The sequence below is a fragment of the Bos taurus genome, chromosome 10 (assembly GCF_002263795.3).
Source record: "Bos taurus isolate L1 Dominette 01449 registration number 42190680 breed Hereford chromosome 10, ARS-UCD2.0, whole genome shotgun sequence".
Classification (NCBI taxonomy): domain Eukaryota; kingdom Metazoa; phylum Chordata; class Mammalia; order Artiodactyla; family Bovidae; genus Bos; species Bos taurus.
In genome coordinates, this window is record NC_037337.1 from 58,874,617 (window position 1) to 58,890,178 (window position 15,562).

A 15,562-nucleotide genomic window follows, 5' to 3' on the forward strand; every position below is an offset into this window, starting at 1 on the left:
TTCACACAGTGATTGATACATTTTCTAAACATTTAATTCATTCTTACTGATAAGATCAGTTCTTCAGTTTCATCAAGGGGAATTTAATAAGGCAAGTTTAAATAAAAGCTCTGAAAATTGTCTGCTAATTTTGGTTCTCTTTTTTTTGAGTATTACTATTTAAGCTATTCATTAGCAGGCTAGGACAGTCCCAGCAATGTGAACGTTGACACTTTACTCAAGGCCTGCAAAACGGCAGGCTCACAGTAATGAATATTTGATAAATATGTGTATAAATCAGTTAACTTTGTTGTAAGAATGCATATTAAATTAGGTGAGTGTTGTTTTAGAAGCTTTAAGGCAGAGTTAGTAGTCTCATGTAGGATCTAGTCTTATTTATGATATTGCTAGTTTCTTGGATATTTTCTGATCTTTAACCTACTACTGTTTGTAGAAATATCAGTACAAAATGTAATTGTGGCTGTTTTGGTTTTAGGTGCACACACTTCATTCATTAGCAGCATCACTTTCTGCATCAATTTACCAAGCATTATGTGACAGTCATAGCTACAGGTAAAAAAAAAAAAAAATCACCCAAATAGTATTTATACAGCAAAAACATTAAACTGTACCACAGTTATATTAAGGTTCTGCTTCCAAGGGACTGAAAAATCCTGGAATATGACCACCGTGTGTACTTTATGAGAATTAGAAAATAATTGTTTAGTTTAGCAATCACCTAGTAACAACAGAGACAAGTAGAAAATGACAGATGGTAAAGGAAAATTATCATCACCATCTTCTTTTTGTTTTCAAGAAAAGAAGTATCCATTATCCAAAGTAATTTATAATATGAAGTTTTCTAATTTTTTTCTCCGTTAAGAGCTATTCCTTTGGCATTAGATTAGTTCCTGTTTGTTTGCTTTTCAGTTGAAAGAGGGAAAACTTTTGAAAAATGATAAAGTACATTCCTAGCATTGAATTATTAAAATCAATTTTACTTACCTATTTCAGTATCAGTCTTTAAAAGTGATATCAATAGATGTAATGGTTTGAAATTTTGTTAAATGTCTAATTGCCTTCATCAGTGTATACTTTATATTTTAATGACCGGGGCAATATAAGTAGTAAGAAATTGAATCAGTCAGAAAGATGACCTAGACTTAAATGAATTATGTTAATAAATGAAAATTTGTACTATAAATAGAATCACATTAAATATATTAAACATGTATCTAGATTTTTTTTTTTCTTATAAATTCAGCAGCCTCTTGTGGGAAGACTGTTATTGCATAAGGAGTTAACTCTCTCAAAATGGCCTAACTCTGATGTTGGCCTAGTAAGGCCATGTCTAAGTGAACTCTCAAAACTTGGAAGTGTAAATAAGAAAGAGTTTATTTAGTTGACAGTGATCACCTTAATGATCAAAGACAATTTGTTTGATATCAGTCACTGCTTCAAATGGTGCCAGATGAGAATCCAAATACATTTTGTTTAAATATATCTTTTCTAGTTCTTAGGCTGTGATTGACTCTCTGAGAAGTCAGATTTATTTTCTTTTGTATTTCCCCTACTCCATAAAGATGAGGAAAGTAAATATTTGGGCATGTTTGACTTTAGGTTTTTCTAAAATAGTTTCCTGCAGATTTTAGTTGACCTTTTAATTCAGAATTGGGCTTGCACAACTTGGCAGGACTAAGAATGCAACAACATAGTTGCTGAAACTTCTGATATTCCTGGTACCAACAGTAATCTCCTTACAGCAGACTTTTAAAATACAAATAAGTGAATATGGAAAAGATTTTTAAGTTTTAAGCGGCATTTGGGAAAGGTTTTAAAGACTAAATGTCATCTGCCCAAATAGAACATTTGGTATTTTCTTGTAAAAAACTATCAATAAATATTTGTAACTAATTTAAAAAACTTTCTGAAATAAGTTATTATTGGAACATTGAATTCAGTTTTAAGAGTTTTGTTTTTGCTACAGTTATCTAAAAAGTGTGTTTAAGGTATACTTGCTTATTACCTCTATGGATAATAAATAACAGAATTTTGTTTGGTTTGGCAGTCAAACAGAAGGAAACCAGTTTACAGGAATGGCTTATCAAGGGCTTCTTTTAAGTGATCGTCGAAGACTAAGGACAGAAAGCATTGAAGAACATGCAACACCAAATTCTTCTCCTGCTCAATGGCCTGGTGAGAACTCCAGTGCTGTTTTTATATTTGTTTAAATTTTCTATTTGGAAACTCCTTTTTACAAAACTACTAACTGGTTCCCTGAATGTTGTTGTTTGTGGATTTGGTGAATCACTTTTTGTTTGTTTGTTTTTGATGATATTTTCTGCCATGGATTAGGAATTCTTAAGTATTGTAATGTTGTCTGAAGATTCAGAAAGTTAAGGCTTCAAAAACCAGCTGTGCTGACCAGCATAAAAAAAGCAAGGTTTAACATCTTCCCAAGGGTGAGCACAATTGTGTTTCTTATCCTTAGATATCCTGAGTTAGAGTCTTAGAGAGCCAGTATCACACAGGTTTTTTCACTGATGTATCAGAATACAGTTATTCTCAGGATGTTGGTATATTTAGGACAGGAGTGACGGTCCTGTGACACATATGTCATGGTGTCTGCCAGTCCTTTCCCTCTGGTTAGCTCTTTCTCACTCTCAGTATCAGTTATTTCAAACCTCTGCTCTCATCATCCTTTCCTCATTTGCCATGTCATTTAATTTTTACTGTAGTTTTATAAATTTCTACTGTTAATCTATGTCTATGATTACATGTTAATGATCTTTGTAAAGAGGGGCAATGGAGGAAGTGACAGACTCAGAGTGTATATTTAAAATTCTTTTATACATGTTTCTCCAAACATTGTTGTTTTGACTTTTTATTGAATTTCAAACTTGTAAAAGTTTCAAAAATGGTACAAAGAATTTTTGTATAATCTTCACCCAAATTTCCCAACGTAGACATTTTACCATACTTGCCTTATCATTCATTCCTCCTCTCTCCCTCACTTATTGTTTGTCTGTGTGGATATATATATATATACTTTTTTTCTGAAATACTTGAGGATAAATTGTAGAAATGATGCCCCTTTACACATATCAGTTTATCTTTCCTAAAAATAGGCATTCTCTTATTAAATATAACATTGTTACCAAAATTTAGGATGTGTTAGGAAATTCAGCATCTTAATATTGATACATACAGTACTGTTGTCTAACCTGTAGGGTTTTTTTTTTTTTTTTGACAGTTTCACCAATCATCTCACTGAAGTCTTCCATGTTGTATTCTTAGTTGTATTGTCTCACGAATCTCCTCTAATATGCAGTCCTCCTTTCTTTGTCTCTCATGACTTTGACACTTTCAAGGAGTACTAGCCAATTATTTTTTAGAATGTTCTTATGTTTCGGTTTTTCTGATGTTAATATTAGATTCAGATTATGAAGAGAGATTGTACCCTTCTCAGAGCAAAATAGCAAGAGGCACATGATGCCACTTTGGTCCCAGCACTGGTGCCATTAACTTTGACCACTTTGTGTGGTAGTTTCTGCCAGATTTCTCCTTTGTAAAATTATTCTCTTTTGCAATTCATAAGTATCTTTTGAAGAGAGTGTTTGAGGATTGTGTAAAATGTCATACTTTTACCTGCTAATTATAATGTTCAGTGATGACTCCTGCCTAAATCAAATATAACTGTGGAGATTACTCAGTGGTGATTTTCTAATTCTATGCTTCTTTCTACGTATTAGTTGAAATTGTGATATAAGGAAGAGCTTTCTCTTCTTTTTGTTTATTCACTCATTTATTATTTCATTGTGGATGAATGGATTCCTGTTTTAGTCTGTAGGTTATAAACAATTTCTATCATTTATTTTGTTGTTCAAACTATGGATGGTGATTTAGTCACTAAGTCGTGTCCAACTCTTATGACCCCGTGGACTATAGCCCTCCAGTCTCCTCTGTCCATGGGATTTTTCCAGACAAGACCACTCAAGTGGTTTGCCATTTCCTTCTCCAGGGGATCTTCCTGGCTCTGCAGTTGAACCCAGAATCTCCTGCTTTGCAGGAGATGTAAGAGATCTGGGTTCAATCCCTGAGTTGGGAAGATCCCCTGGAGAAGGAAATGGGAGCCCACTCCAATATTCTTGCCTGGTAAATCCCATCGACAAAGGAACCTGGTGGGTTACAGTCCATAGGGTTGCAGAGTTGGACACGACTGAAGCAACTGAGTATGCATGCATAAGTGGAGGAAAACTGTGGAATTATATGTGTATCTGTCTATCTATCTATATATATATCTCCATGTGTGTATATTGATACTATATATATAGTATAATATAGATACATAATTGTGGTTCAGTTGCAGATTTGGATTTGTTTCCCTTCTGGAGCTTTATGCTGATAGACTTCTTTTAATATTATATACCCTTACAGGTGTGAGTTCACTTATTAATCTCTTGAGTTCAGCCCAAGATGAAGACCAGCCAAAATTGAATATTTTGTTGTGTGAAGCTGTTGTCGCTGTGTACTTGAGTTTATTGATACATGCTCTTGCCACAAATTCCTCCAATGAATTGTTTCGACTTGCAGCCCACCCATTAAACAACCGAATGTGGGCTGCTGTTTTTGGAGGAGGTGTGAAACTTGTTGTGAAGCCTCAAAGACAATCTGAAAATATTTCAGGTAAGATAAATTTGATAACAATAATGTATATAAGTATAAATAGTTTCTTATATGAAAATTAAAGTTTTTTTAATGTTTTAAGAATTTTTGTTTTGAAAATCAGTGATGTTTAATGTATAATCAGTCTTAGAATAATAAATAATCTCATATTAGAATAAAGAGTACAGTTTCAGTGTAACATTTTTTGATAAATTTGAAAAGAATAAAAAAGAAAAAAGGAAAGGTAAAGTTAAGTGAGGAAATAGTGTTGAGGAATGAGGTCGTGGAAAAGGATAGTTTTTATTTTTTTATAGTTTATCATGGTGATTTTGAGTTTATAAAAGCTTTATTAATAAGTTTTGGTCATTATCATAAATAACTGGGCTAAAATTTTTGGACTTTCCGTAATGCACAAAGTTGAGTTAGGTCCGAACTCATTGCCATGATATATAGGCATACATAAGAAAAACACTCAAGGTTTGTTGATTGAAATAAGTAAAAGCATTAAGGGTGTTATCTGTAACATAGCATGGAAAGTTAAAGATTTCTTAACTATGGAATAGTAAGCTAATCTGTATCCTAGTCAATATTCTTTAGAACTTTCTTTAGCAATGTGTTTGTTTAAAAGGTAGAAATATTAATTGAGAATTATTTTTTTTGCAACCCACATTCTTTTCTCAGCTTTTATTTTAAGATATCACACTTATTTTTTAAAAGTTTTAAAAAAAAGTTTTTAAGTAGAGAAGATTTAGATAAATCCTCATAGTTCTTACAGAGTATACCAGTAGTTGGCTTCAGATTAAGTTCATGGTCATACTCAGGCTCTTCCAATCATGCACATGGTCTTTGAATTCCATTTTCTGTGCTCTTTTTTTTTTTTTTTTCTTAGGGATGAGAATATATTTTTAGTCCACTTTTTAAGATGGTAGGATGGTAAGGTATAGACTGATGCCATGGGAACGTTTTCCACCTTGGTGCTGTAACACAGAAATTGCCTGTCTTAATTCATCCATAGAAATGCTCATGTTACAGATGATGAGATAGTGGCTCAGAGAGCCACTAGCTAAAGGTACAGGTTCTAACCTGTGTCCTTGGTGCCCAAGATCGAATCAAATGAATAAGTTCCCATGTAAATCAAAGTAAGGGAGATGATCTTACTGACTCCCATTGTCTCCACTCCTGTTACATATGGATGACTCATCTCCATCTTCCTTTCCAGTTGTAATCCACTGTAAATTGAAAAGTTTTCCTCCCAAATCACTTCTTTTCTCTTCCTGAGTTTTCTATTATTGTTTCATGGTAATTCACTCATCAAATCATCATGCTTAACCTTCTGAGGACATATTCATGTTTACATTCACGTACACCTGCCATATGCCAGGCTTTTGGGGTATGGTGAACAAAACAGACAAACCCCATACTTTTCGTGAAGCTTACACCTAGTACAGGTAAACACACAATTAACAAATCATAGTATTTCAGGTATGGTCAGAACTACAATAAAAATATAGCAGAGTGAGTAGACAGAGAATGATGAGGGAAAAGGGGGTGGGAAGAGTTTAGTTAGGGTGGTCAAAAGACACATTTCTGAATAGATGACATTTGATCAGAGTCCTAAGGAAGTCAGGGATCAGATTGTCCAGATACCTGGGGCCAGAGCATTTCAGGCAGATGGGGAAGTGAGTGCAAAAGTCATGAGGTTGGACTAACTTGACTTTTTCCAAGAACTGTTGTGCTGGCCAGATGGCTATCCTGAGCCAGGGAGTATGGTCAGAGATGAGATAAGTAACTGGGGGCAAGGTCCCTTAGGGCTTCATGGGTCATTTATTATCACTGTTATTCTAAAGGAAGATAGGAAACTACTGGAAGATTTTAAGCAGAAGAGTGATGTAATCTGATTTAGATGTTTAAAAGACCCACTCTAATTGCTGGGTGGAAAATAGTCTGTGTGAAAGAATAAAAGTAGGGAGCCCATGTGGGAGGCTGTGGGAATAGCCCACTTAAAAGATAATTGTGAAGAACAAATTTGAATCAGTTCTAGTGAGGTGGATGAACCTAGAGCCTATTATACATAGTGAAGTAAGTCAGAAAGAGAAAAACAAATATAGTATATTAACACATATGTATGGAATCTAGAAAAATGCTATTGATGAGCCTGTTTCCAGGGAAGGAATGGAGATGCAGATGTAGAGAATGGACTTGTGGACACAGTGGGGGAGGGGGAGAGTGGAACAAATGGAGAAAGTAACACCAACATACGCACACTGTCAGGTGTAAGATGGATAGCTGGTGAGAAGTTGCTGGGTAGTACAGGGAGCCCACTCTGGTGCTCTGTGATGACCTGGAGGGCTGGGCTAGGGGGAGGAGAGGGAGGCGAGGGAGCGAGGGATGTATGTATAATTATGGCTGATATGCATTGTTCTGTGGCTGAAACCAACACAACGTTGTAAAAATTAAAAAAAGTCTTCTCCCAAAAGATAGTTGTGGGTTACCATCAAGAGTGAATGGATAAGCAAAATGTGGTATATAAGTACAGTGGAACGTAATTCAGCATAAAAAAGAGTGACTATTAACACATGCTATAACCAGCATGAACCTTAAAAATATGATGCTCAGTTTAAGAAGCCAGACACAAAAGGTCACACAGTGCCTGCTTCCATTTATATGAAATATTCAGAATAGGTAAATCCATAGAGACAGAAAGCATATTGGTTGCCATGGGCTAGGGGGAGAAAGGAATGGGGAGTGATTGATTAGTGTGGAGTTTTCATTTGGTGTGGTGAGAATGCTTTGCAACTGGATAGGGATGTTGGTTGCATAACAGTATGAATGTACTAAATGCCACTGAACTGTACATTGTAAAATGGTTAATTTCATGTAAATTCCACCTCAATTAAAAAAAGATAAAAGTGGTGTAGCCTAGTCATGTTCATCAAAGAGAACTTGAGATAAATTTTCTGTGACAGGGAGCCTCAGGAGAGGACCAGGCTGACTTCTTCCTGGCTATCTCATATCCAATTAGTCCTGAATCCTTTTGATATTCCTTTTATGTATTTCTCACATCTAAACCTGCCTTTCGGTCTTTACCACCCACTGTGCTAGTTCAGGCCGTTCCGTCCTCATTGATCGTGCAGACTTCACCTCATCACGTGCCTCATTCAAGATGCCTTCATGAGAATGGCCCACAGGATGAGTTCCTAGCTTTCTATCCACAAGCTAGTCCATGCTCCAGAGTATCCCTGTTACTCCCCTCCCTGACCACCTGTCTAGCAAAAGAAAATTATTCCTCATTTAGCCAAGCCATTGATCATTTGTTTCTGGTGTCAACTTCCTCTTTTCACGTTGAGCCTCTGCTTTTCTTTTAAGGCATGCTTTATATCCTACATATACATTCAGTGACTCTTTCTTGAACAGCATAGCCAGAAATAATCCCTCATGTGCTCTGTTTACTACTTGTTGAATCTACATCATTTATTTGATACATTGTATATAGAATTGCTTGAATCCTTGTTCTGTATATTAATGGCACATAGGCTGCTTCATTGCAAGTTAATCCTTTATAATCTATCCTCATCTACATCTCTGTCATGATTGCTGGAAAACTGATGCAGTGACTAGAAAAGTTCACAAGCACAGATACAAGTAATTTAGTGGAAACTAAAAACATGGCAAGAATGTTCTTTTCAAGGCTGAAAAGAAAGGTTAACTCTTTGAATTAATAATGGAAAATAAGAATGGGATTTTTTTTTCCTGTCTTTAAATTCAGCACCTCCTGTTCCTTCTGAAGACATAGATAAACACCGTAGGAGGTTTAACATGCGAATGCTGGTCCCTGGAAGACCTGTAAAGGACACTACCCCACCACCTGTGCCTGCAGAAAGACCATCTTACAAAGAAAAGTTTATTCCTCCTGAACTTAGTATGTGGGATTATTTTGTTGCAAAGGTAAGGGGCCTAAGGAACACATGCTTTATGTGTGTCTGTTTGCATCACATAGGAATGATGGGGCAGCTTCTGGGTTCAATCACCATAGTTCAGACATTTCATCTCTCAACTCCAGAAGCTGAATAATCATTCAGAAATGATCAGACACTTGATATGGTTGAGACAAATTAAAATCATATGGGACTTAGGTATAAACCAGAACTCAGTTTACTAACATAATCAGCATCGTCCTTTTCTAGGGACTGGAATACTTGTATCTACCATCTAGCATCCCTTCCGATTGTCAGTAGTTACTTTGGTTAGCATGAAATTAGAGCAGGAGAAGGTGGACGGATATTTCAGAGTTTCATCAGACCATGGGTTTCGTGGGGCCCATGACATATCTATTTCTCCAAAGCAGAAGGAACTTCTCTGGGGATCAGATTCTCATGGTGACTAGATCCTACACAGTCCCATTTTGTACAGTGCTGGGTGTGTGCTTTTCTGCACTTGGTGTTTTGAGCACTTCACATTCTATTGATAGGTTTCCTTCTTTACCTCTGTTGCATTATAATTCTTCCTACTCCCAAGATTGTTTGGGAGCAAATCCAAACATGAAATTTCATTCATAAATATTTCATTATGTATTTTTTAAAAAGAAGGGTTTTGAATCAGTAACACACGAGCATTCTCTCTCTCTCTCACATAGACACACAAACACACACTCAAATTTACATGCACACACACTCACACACGGTTCTTTACTATCAAGTATCCAAAGAGTGTTCACATTTTCCCCCATTATACCTTAAATGTTTTTGAACAGTTGGTTTGTTAAATCAGGATCCAGAATGATTCATATATTACAGTTGGTTGATATGTCTTAAGTCTCTCTTAATCTGTAGGTTCTACCTCCAACTCACTTTGTTAAATTTACCCCTGCCCCTTTTTTGCCCCAAAATTTGTCATTTAAAATTTTTCAGTGGCTTGCTGATGGCATCCCTGTGTTTGGTCTTTTGACCATATTCCTCTGATTTTCTGTTTTTCTGTAAAGTGAGAGTTAAATTTAGAGACATTATCACATTCCACCATGATTAGGTAGGGAAAAGGGAGTACAGGATTACTTCATAGGTGGTTTTGTGTATTTCCACCAGGAAACATTCTTTTTTGGGATGTTAATTGATGATCTTTGCCTGAATCCATTATCATAAATTTGGGGAGTTTTATTTATTTGCTGAAATATTTCCTTATTCATCCTATTTGGTTAACCTGAAGTGCATTTTGAAAGAGAAATACAGGATAAATGCTATATTCTTTGCTTTTTGTATCAGTTTTCAGAGTGATGAGTTGATTCTCTAGCATCCTTCAGAGGAAGCAAGTGACTTTTGTTATTATGGATTTCAACATGTTTTATGTATTGAATATTTTAATCCACTGCAGTTATCCTATGTAAACATTTTATATTTTGATCCCAAATTAGAGAAAGTACCTCCATGAATAGATACATTTTATAAAGCTGAGATTTTTATAATGCTGGAAGCAAGTTAAATTTCCTCATCAAGTATCCAACTATTTCAAATGTCAAGGGCTTGAAGCAAGGATCTGCTGGAAATTTTATAATGCAAATCAAAACTCCAGTGATGTATCATCTCACACCAGTCTGAATGGCTATCATCAGAAAGTCTACAAACAATGAGCACTGGAGAGGGTGTGGAGAAAAGGGGACCCTCCTACACTCTTAGTGGGAATGTCAATTGGTATAGCCACTATAGAGAAACAATATCCCTTAAGAAACTAGGAATAAAACTGCCATATGACCCAACAGTCCCATACTGGGCATATACCCTGAGAAAACCATAATTGAAAAAGATACATGTACCCCAGTGTTCACCGATAGCCAGGACACAGAAGCAACCTAGGTATCCATCGACAGATGAATGGATAAAAAAGTCGTGGTACATATACACAATGGAATATTACTTAGTCATAAAAAACACATACAAGTCAGATCTAGTGAGGTGGATGGACCTAGAGCCTATTTTACAGTATGAAGTAGGTCAGAAAGAGAAAAATATCTTGTATTAATGTGTGTATATGGAATCTAGAAAAATGTTACTGATGAACCTATTTGCAGGGCATCGATGGAGACATAGAGAATGGGCTTGTGGATGCAGTGAGTGAAGAAGAGGGTAGAATGAATGGAGAGAGTAGTATTGAAACATATTACCATATGTAAAATAGATAGCCAGTAGGAATTTGCTGTATGGTGCAGGGAGCTCAAACTGATGCTCTGTGATAACCTAGAGGGGTGGGATGTGGTGGCGGGTGGGAAGGAGGTTCAAAAGGAAGGGGGCATTTTTATTTGCCCTACAGATTTTAAGTTTATTAGTTTGAGGCAAATTTTGTTTGTTAAAATCATTTATCATTTTGAAGTCTTAAAAATACTACTTTGTCAATTTTGCTGCTACTGCTAAGTCACTTCAGTCGTGTCTGACTCTGTGCGACCCCATAGACGGCAGCCCACTAGGCTCCCCCATCCCTGGGATTCTCCAGGCAAGAATTCTGGAGTGGGTTGCCATTTCCTTCTCCAGTGTATGAAAGTGAAGAATGGAAGTGAAGTTGCTCAGTCATGTCTGACTTGTATCGACCCCATGGACTGCAGCCCACCAGGCTCCTCCGTCCATGGGATTTTCTAGGCAAGAGTACTGGAGTGGGGTGCCATTGCCTTCTCCGTTGTCAATTTTAGGTTTTCTCTTTTCTGGTGAGGCTGCTTCAGATATAAAAGGTATCAAACTGCCCCAAAATACTTTGGAGCTGTTGCTGCACAGACAGTGTGTCCTTTTAAAGGATCACATTTTGACTTAGCTGATCAAATGTTGAATTTTTAAAAATTATCAAAAATTAGGTATTAAGAATCTATCTCAAAATGTGAATCATGTGAAATAACTATTCATTTTGATGAGTATGTTATAGTTTACATAGCCATTTTCCTATTAGCTTTTTGCTATATTTATTTTTTCATTTTTATAAATAATCTGAGATTAATAATCTGTTTTGCAAAGCCTATTCACATTCTGATTATGTAATTAAGAAGTACTGGGTCAAAGGCTTTTGATATATATCTCCAGATTACTGATTTATACTCTGAGAATAGTTAGCACACATATGACTTTACTCTCGTTAAGTATTCCTTTTTTGTTTTTGTTAATTTGATTAAATTTTTATTTCCTGTTATAGTGATATAAAAATGTTAATGAATCTACAGCCATTAGGTTTTCTACTTTGAGGAACTGACTGTTCATGTTCTTAACCAAATTATCTATTAGAACTGTAATATTTTTCTTACTTTTAATGAACTATTTATTAAGCATATTAGCAATTTATCTTACTTGTGATACTTTTTCCAGTTTATTTTAATTTTATTTGTGTTTTTAACATACAGAAGTTTTAGGAAGTTTATTTAGTCATGTCTATCCATACTTTTGGAGAAGGAAATAGCAACCCACTCCAGTATTCTTGCTTGGAGAATCCCAGGGACGGAGGAACGTGTTGGGTGCCGTCTATGGGGTCGCGCAGAGTCGGACACGACTGACGTGACTTATTTTTATAAAATGATGTTACGTTGTTTTTAAGCAAAGTTCTTCCCACTAATAAATATTTGCTTTTGTTATCGTCTCCTCTCCCTTTGTTCCCTCTTCCTCCTCCTCCTCATTCTTTTTAACTTTTAACTCTCCTGTTCATCTAGAGTGAAGTGAGAATCAGACTTTGGTGCCCTCCTTATCCTCTCTTCCCACTCTTACAAGCAGTTTTGTCTTTCCTTCCCTCCCAACACCTTAAGATGTTACCTTTGTCATACATACATTAATGTCTTATTTATATACTCTTCTTGGACTATATTTTTCCATCGATCAATTGCTAGACTGCACTTGTTTTAATTACTGATTTTAATATTCACTAAGAAACCTTATCTTTCACTTTAGACAGATTTCTCAGCTAATCTTACCTATTTTTTTATTCCCTGTGAACTTTACAGTCATTATCAAGTTTCAAAAAAGGAAAAGAAATCCCTATGGAAATTTTTATTGCAATTACCTAAAACACATAAAGAATCATTATTTTTAATGCTCCAGTCTCCTTATTTAGATTTTAAAGGGATTTGTAATTTCCTTCACCAGTAGGTATCACAGTTGTCATAAAGTTTTTCCCTTTGGTATTATGTTTCTTAATTACGTTTTTTTCTTCAGAGTTTTTGAACTAGTTGTTGCTGATATATAAGAAAAAGACTATTAATTTAAAAAATATTTGTGTTGTATGTAGCTATTATTGAATCTGAGAGTTTTAACTTGGTTTCTTGACTTTCCCAGGTCTAGTATAATTTTCAAAAGAAAATTTTAATTTAGATTGACACCACTTTAAATGTTCATTATTAGGATAAAAATAACCCAATTATACATTCAAATATAACTTCACATTTTATTGCAGCCATTTCTCCCTTTGTCTGATAGTGGAGTTATATATGATTCTGATGAAAGCATTCATAGTGATGAAGAAGAAGACGATGCTTTTTTTTCAGATATACAGATACAGGAGCACCAAGACCCTAACTCCTATAGGTAAATGAGGCTTTCTTCTTTTTCTTTCTGCCTTTTCTTTTGTAAAAATTCCTGATATTACTGGTTTTAAGCAACATTACTATTATATCATGAATTTGTATAAGAACTGACATATTTTCAGGTTAGGAATTCTTTACTTTCGAGGTAAATTGCTAGATAGTATAGTATTTCACATCTTGTTTCGAAGAATAGCTGGCAAAAATATTTTTAGTGAGGAAAAAATTACATAATTTATTGATATGCTGTTAGATTCCATGTGGCTGTATAATAAAACCCTTTCCATTGTTGCATATCTTTTATTTTCAGAGACTGCAAAAGTACTATTTTTTTTTTAGTAGTAAATGGTTAGGAAAAAACAGCTTATTTTCTGGGTGGGAGATTGGGCCAAACAATTGACACAGTACTATGTTCTCATGATTTTATTTTTCAATTAAGCAGAATTTTTTTAATCCTATTTGAACAGCTGGGCTCTTCTACATTTGACAATGGTTAAGCTTGCACTTCACAATGTCAGGAATTTCTTTCCCATTGCTGGATTGGAATTTTCTGGTAAGTTTGGAATTTGGAAATTAATGCTAATAATTACCAAGTTTCTTGTTACAAGATCCATATAAAAGAACTAAAAAAAAAAAAAAAAAAAACTGCATTGGAGATGTTATGAGGTGTCTTGTTTATCTTAGGTTCCAGTGTGTGGTTTTTAGTTCACATGGCAAGAATTACTGACTACCTGGAAGGTTGGAAGAAAAAGCAGGAAACCAGCCTGTAGAAGTGGAACATTTTCTCAGCTCATATTAGAAAGCTGGTCTTTTGTTCAAAGCATTAATAATCCAAATGATGTTAGATTAACAGTTTCAGATTTATTTCTATTTTCAGACGGTTTGGCTCTAACAACTTGGATTTTGTAAATATGTGGGGATGGTCGACATCTTTAATCAAAGTAAAGTATATCCTGTTACATTTTAGAGTTGCCTGTAACATCACCATTGGGTATTGCTGTGATTAAAAACTTGGAGAATTGGGAGCAGATCTTACAAGAGAAAATGGATCATTTTGAAGGTCCTCCCCCCAACTATATCAACACATATCCAACTGACCTTTCAGTTGGAGCTGGACCAGCTAGTCTTCGAAATAAAGCAATGCTAGAACCTGAGAATACTCCATTCAAGTAAGAATTCTCTTATAATGCTAATAAGAGTAGCTTGGCTTAACCTTTCTGGAAGACAGTTTGGCACAATATCATGCCAGTAGCCTTTAAACCATGCATGACTTTGAATTTGCAATCCCGTTTCTAGCAGTATATGCCAAAGAAAATATCTGAATTCTGGATAGAAAATTATTTTTCCCCTATTACCTATACTTCAATAGACAATTTTATAATCAGGAAGAAACCTTTATTTTTGTCATCATTTTAAGAAGTCTTAAATGCTTTGGGATAACAGTCTACATATGCAAATAAGATGCTACTGACCTTTTGTCTGTAATTTAATGCTAAACACAGTAAGGTTTTTTAATTGATGTTTTGATCTTCTATCTGTTCATCTGTGTGCTGTGTGCTTAAGTCACTTCAGTCATGTCCGACTCTTTACTAGCCCATTGACTATAGCCCACTAGGATCCTTTGTCCATGGGATTCTGCAGGCAAGAATACTGGAATGGGTTGCCATCCCTTCCTTCAGGGATCAAGCCTCTTATTTCTTGTCTTTTGGCAGATGGGTTCTTTATTGATAATTCTACCTGGGAAGCCCCTTTTGATAAGCAGCATCCTGTTTTTTGAGGCAGCTGGCCATGATGTAGAGTATTGCTCATAAACTTGAAAGATCAAGGCTTTTTAGTTTGTTAGGCTGTTAAAAATTAAATGTGGGACTTTATATTTATTGATGATATGCTATAACCAGCAGATCCAATCTAAAGGATAATTTAAAAAGAGAATAAAAAGAAATTCATTTGACTCTCAGCTCAGCTTGTCCATTTGGAGAATCAGTAATTAGAGAATTAATTGCCAGATGAAGGAATGATTTATAGAACTAAAAATTCAAAGTGAAACATTAAATTTTGTTGCGGTTAATGCTATATTTTCTTTGAAGTAATGGAGGTTTTAAAAAATTATCTGCAAATAATGAAACATTTTCTATACTAAAATAGTGTGATGCTTTTTTTTTTTTTTTTTTAAACTAGATCCCGGGATTCTTCTGCACTTCCAGTCAAACGACTTTGGCATTTTCTTGTTAAACAAGAAGTACTTCAAGAGACATTCATGAGATATATTTTCACTAAGAAAAGAAAGCAGAGTGAGGTATTTTGGGAAAAAAATTCTCTCATAATTTTCATTTAGTTTTCTTTAACATTTCTAATGACTCTAGTTTTTGATTTATTTGAAATTTA

The 15,562-nt window shown here is 35.1% G+C and overlaps 1 protein-coding gene across 7 annotated transcripts in view; it reads left to right on the top strand.

Moving 5' to 3' along the window:
• Positions 1–15,562, top strand: part of DMXL2 (Dmx like 2) — a 166,861-nt gene that overhangs the window by 136,437 nt on the left and 14,862 nt on the right. For all 7 annotated transcript variants that reach the window (XR_003036856.2, XM_059890857.1, XM_024998035.2 and 4 more), the window contains 8 exons: positions 476–552; positions 2,048–2,175; positions 4,417–4,665; positions 8,411–8,589; positions 13,051–13,181; positions 13,645–13,730; positions 14,145–14,346; positions 15,356–15,473. Coding sequence is in view for 6 of the 7 variants with exons in the window: in XM_059890857.1 (XP_059746840.1) it covers positions 476–552; positions 2,048–2,175; positions 4,417–4,665; positions 8,411–8,589; positions 13,051–13,181; positions 13,645–13,730; positions 14,145–14,346; positions 15,356–15,473 (1,170 nt within the window). In the remaining variant the exon portion in view is untranslated. The remainder of the gene's footprint in view (positions 1–475; positions 553–2,047; positions 2,176–4,416; positions 4,666–8,410; positions 8,590–13,050; positions 13,182–13,644; positions 13,731–14,144; positions 14,347–15,355; positions 15,474–15,562) is intronic.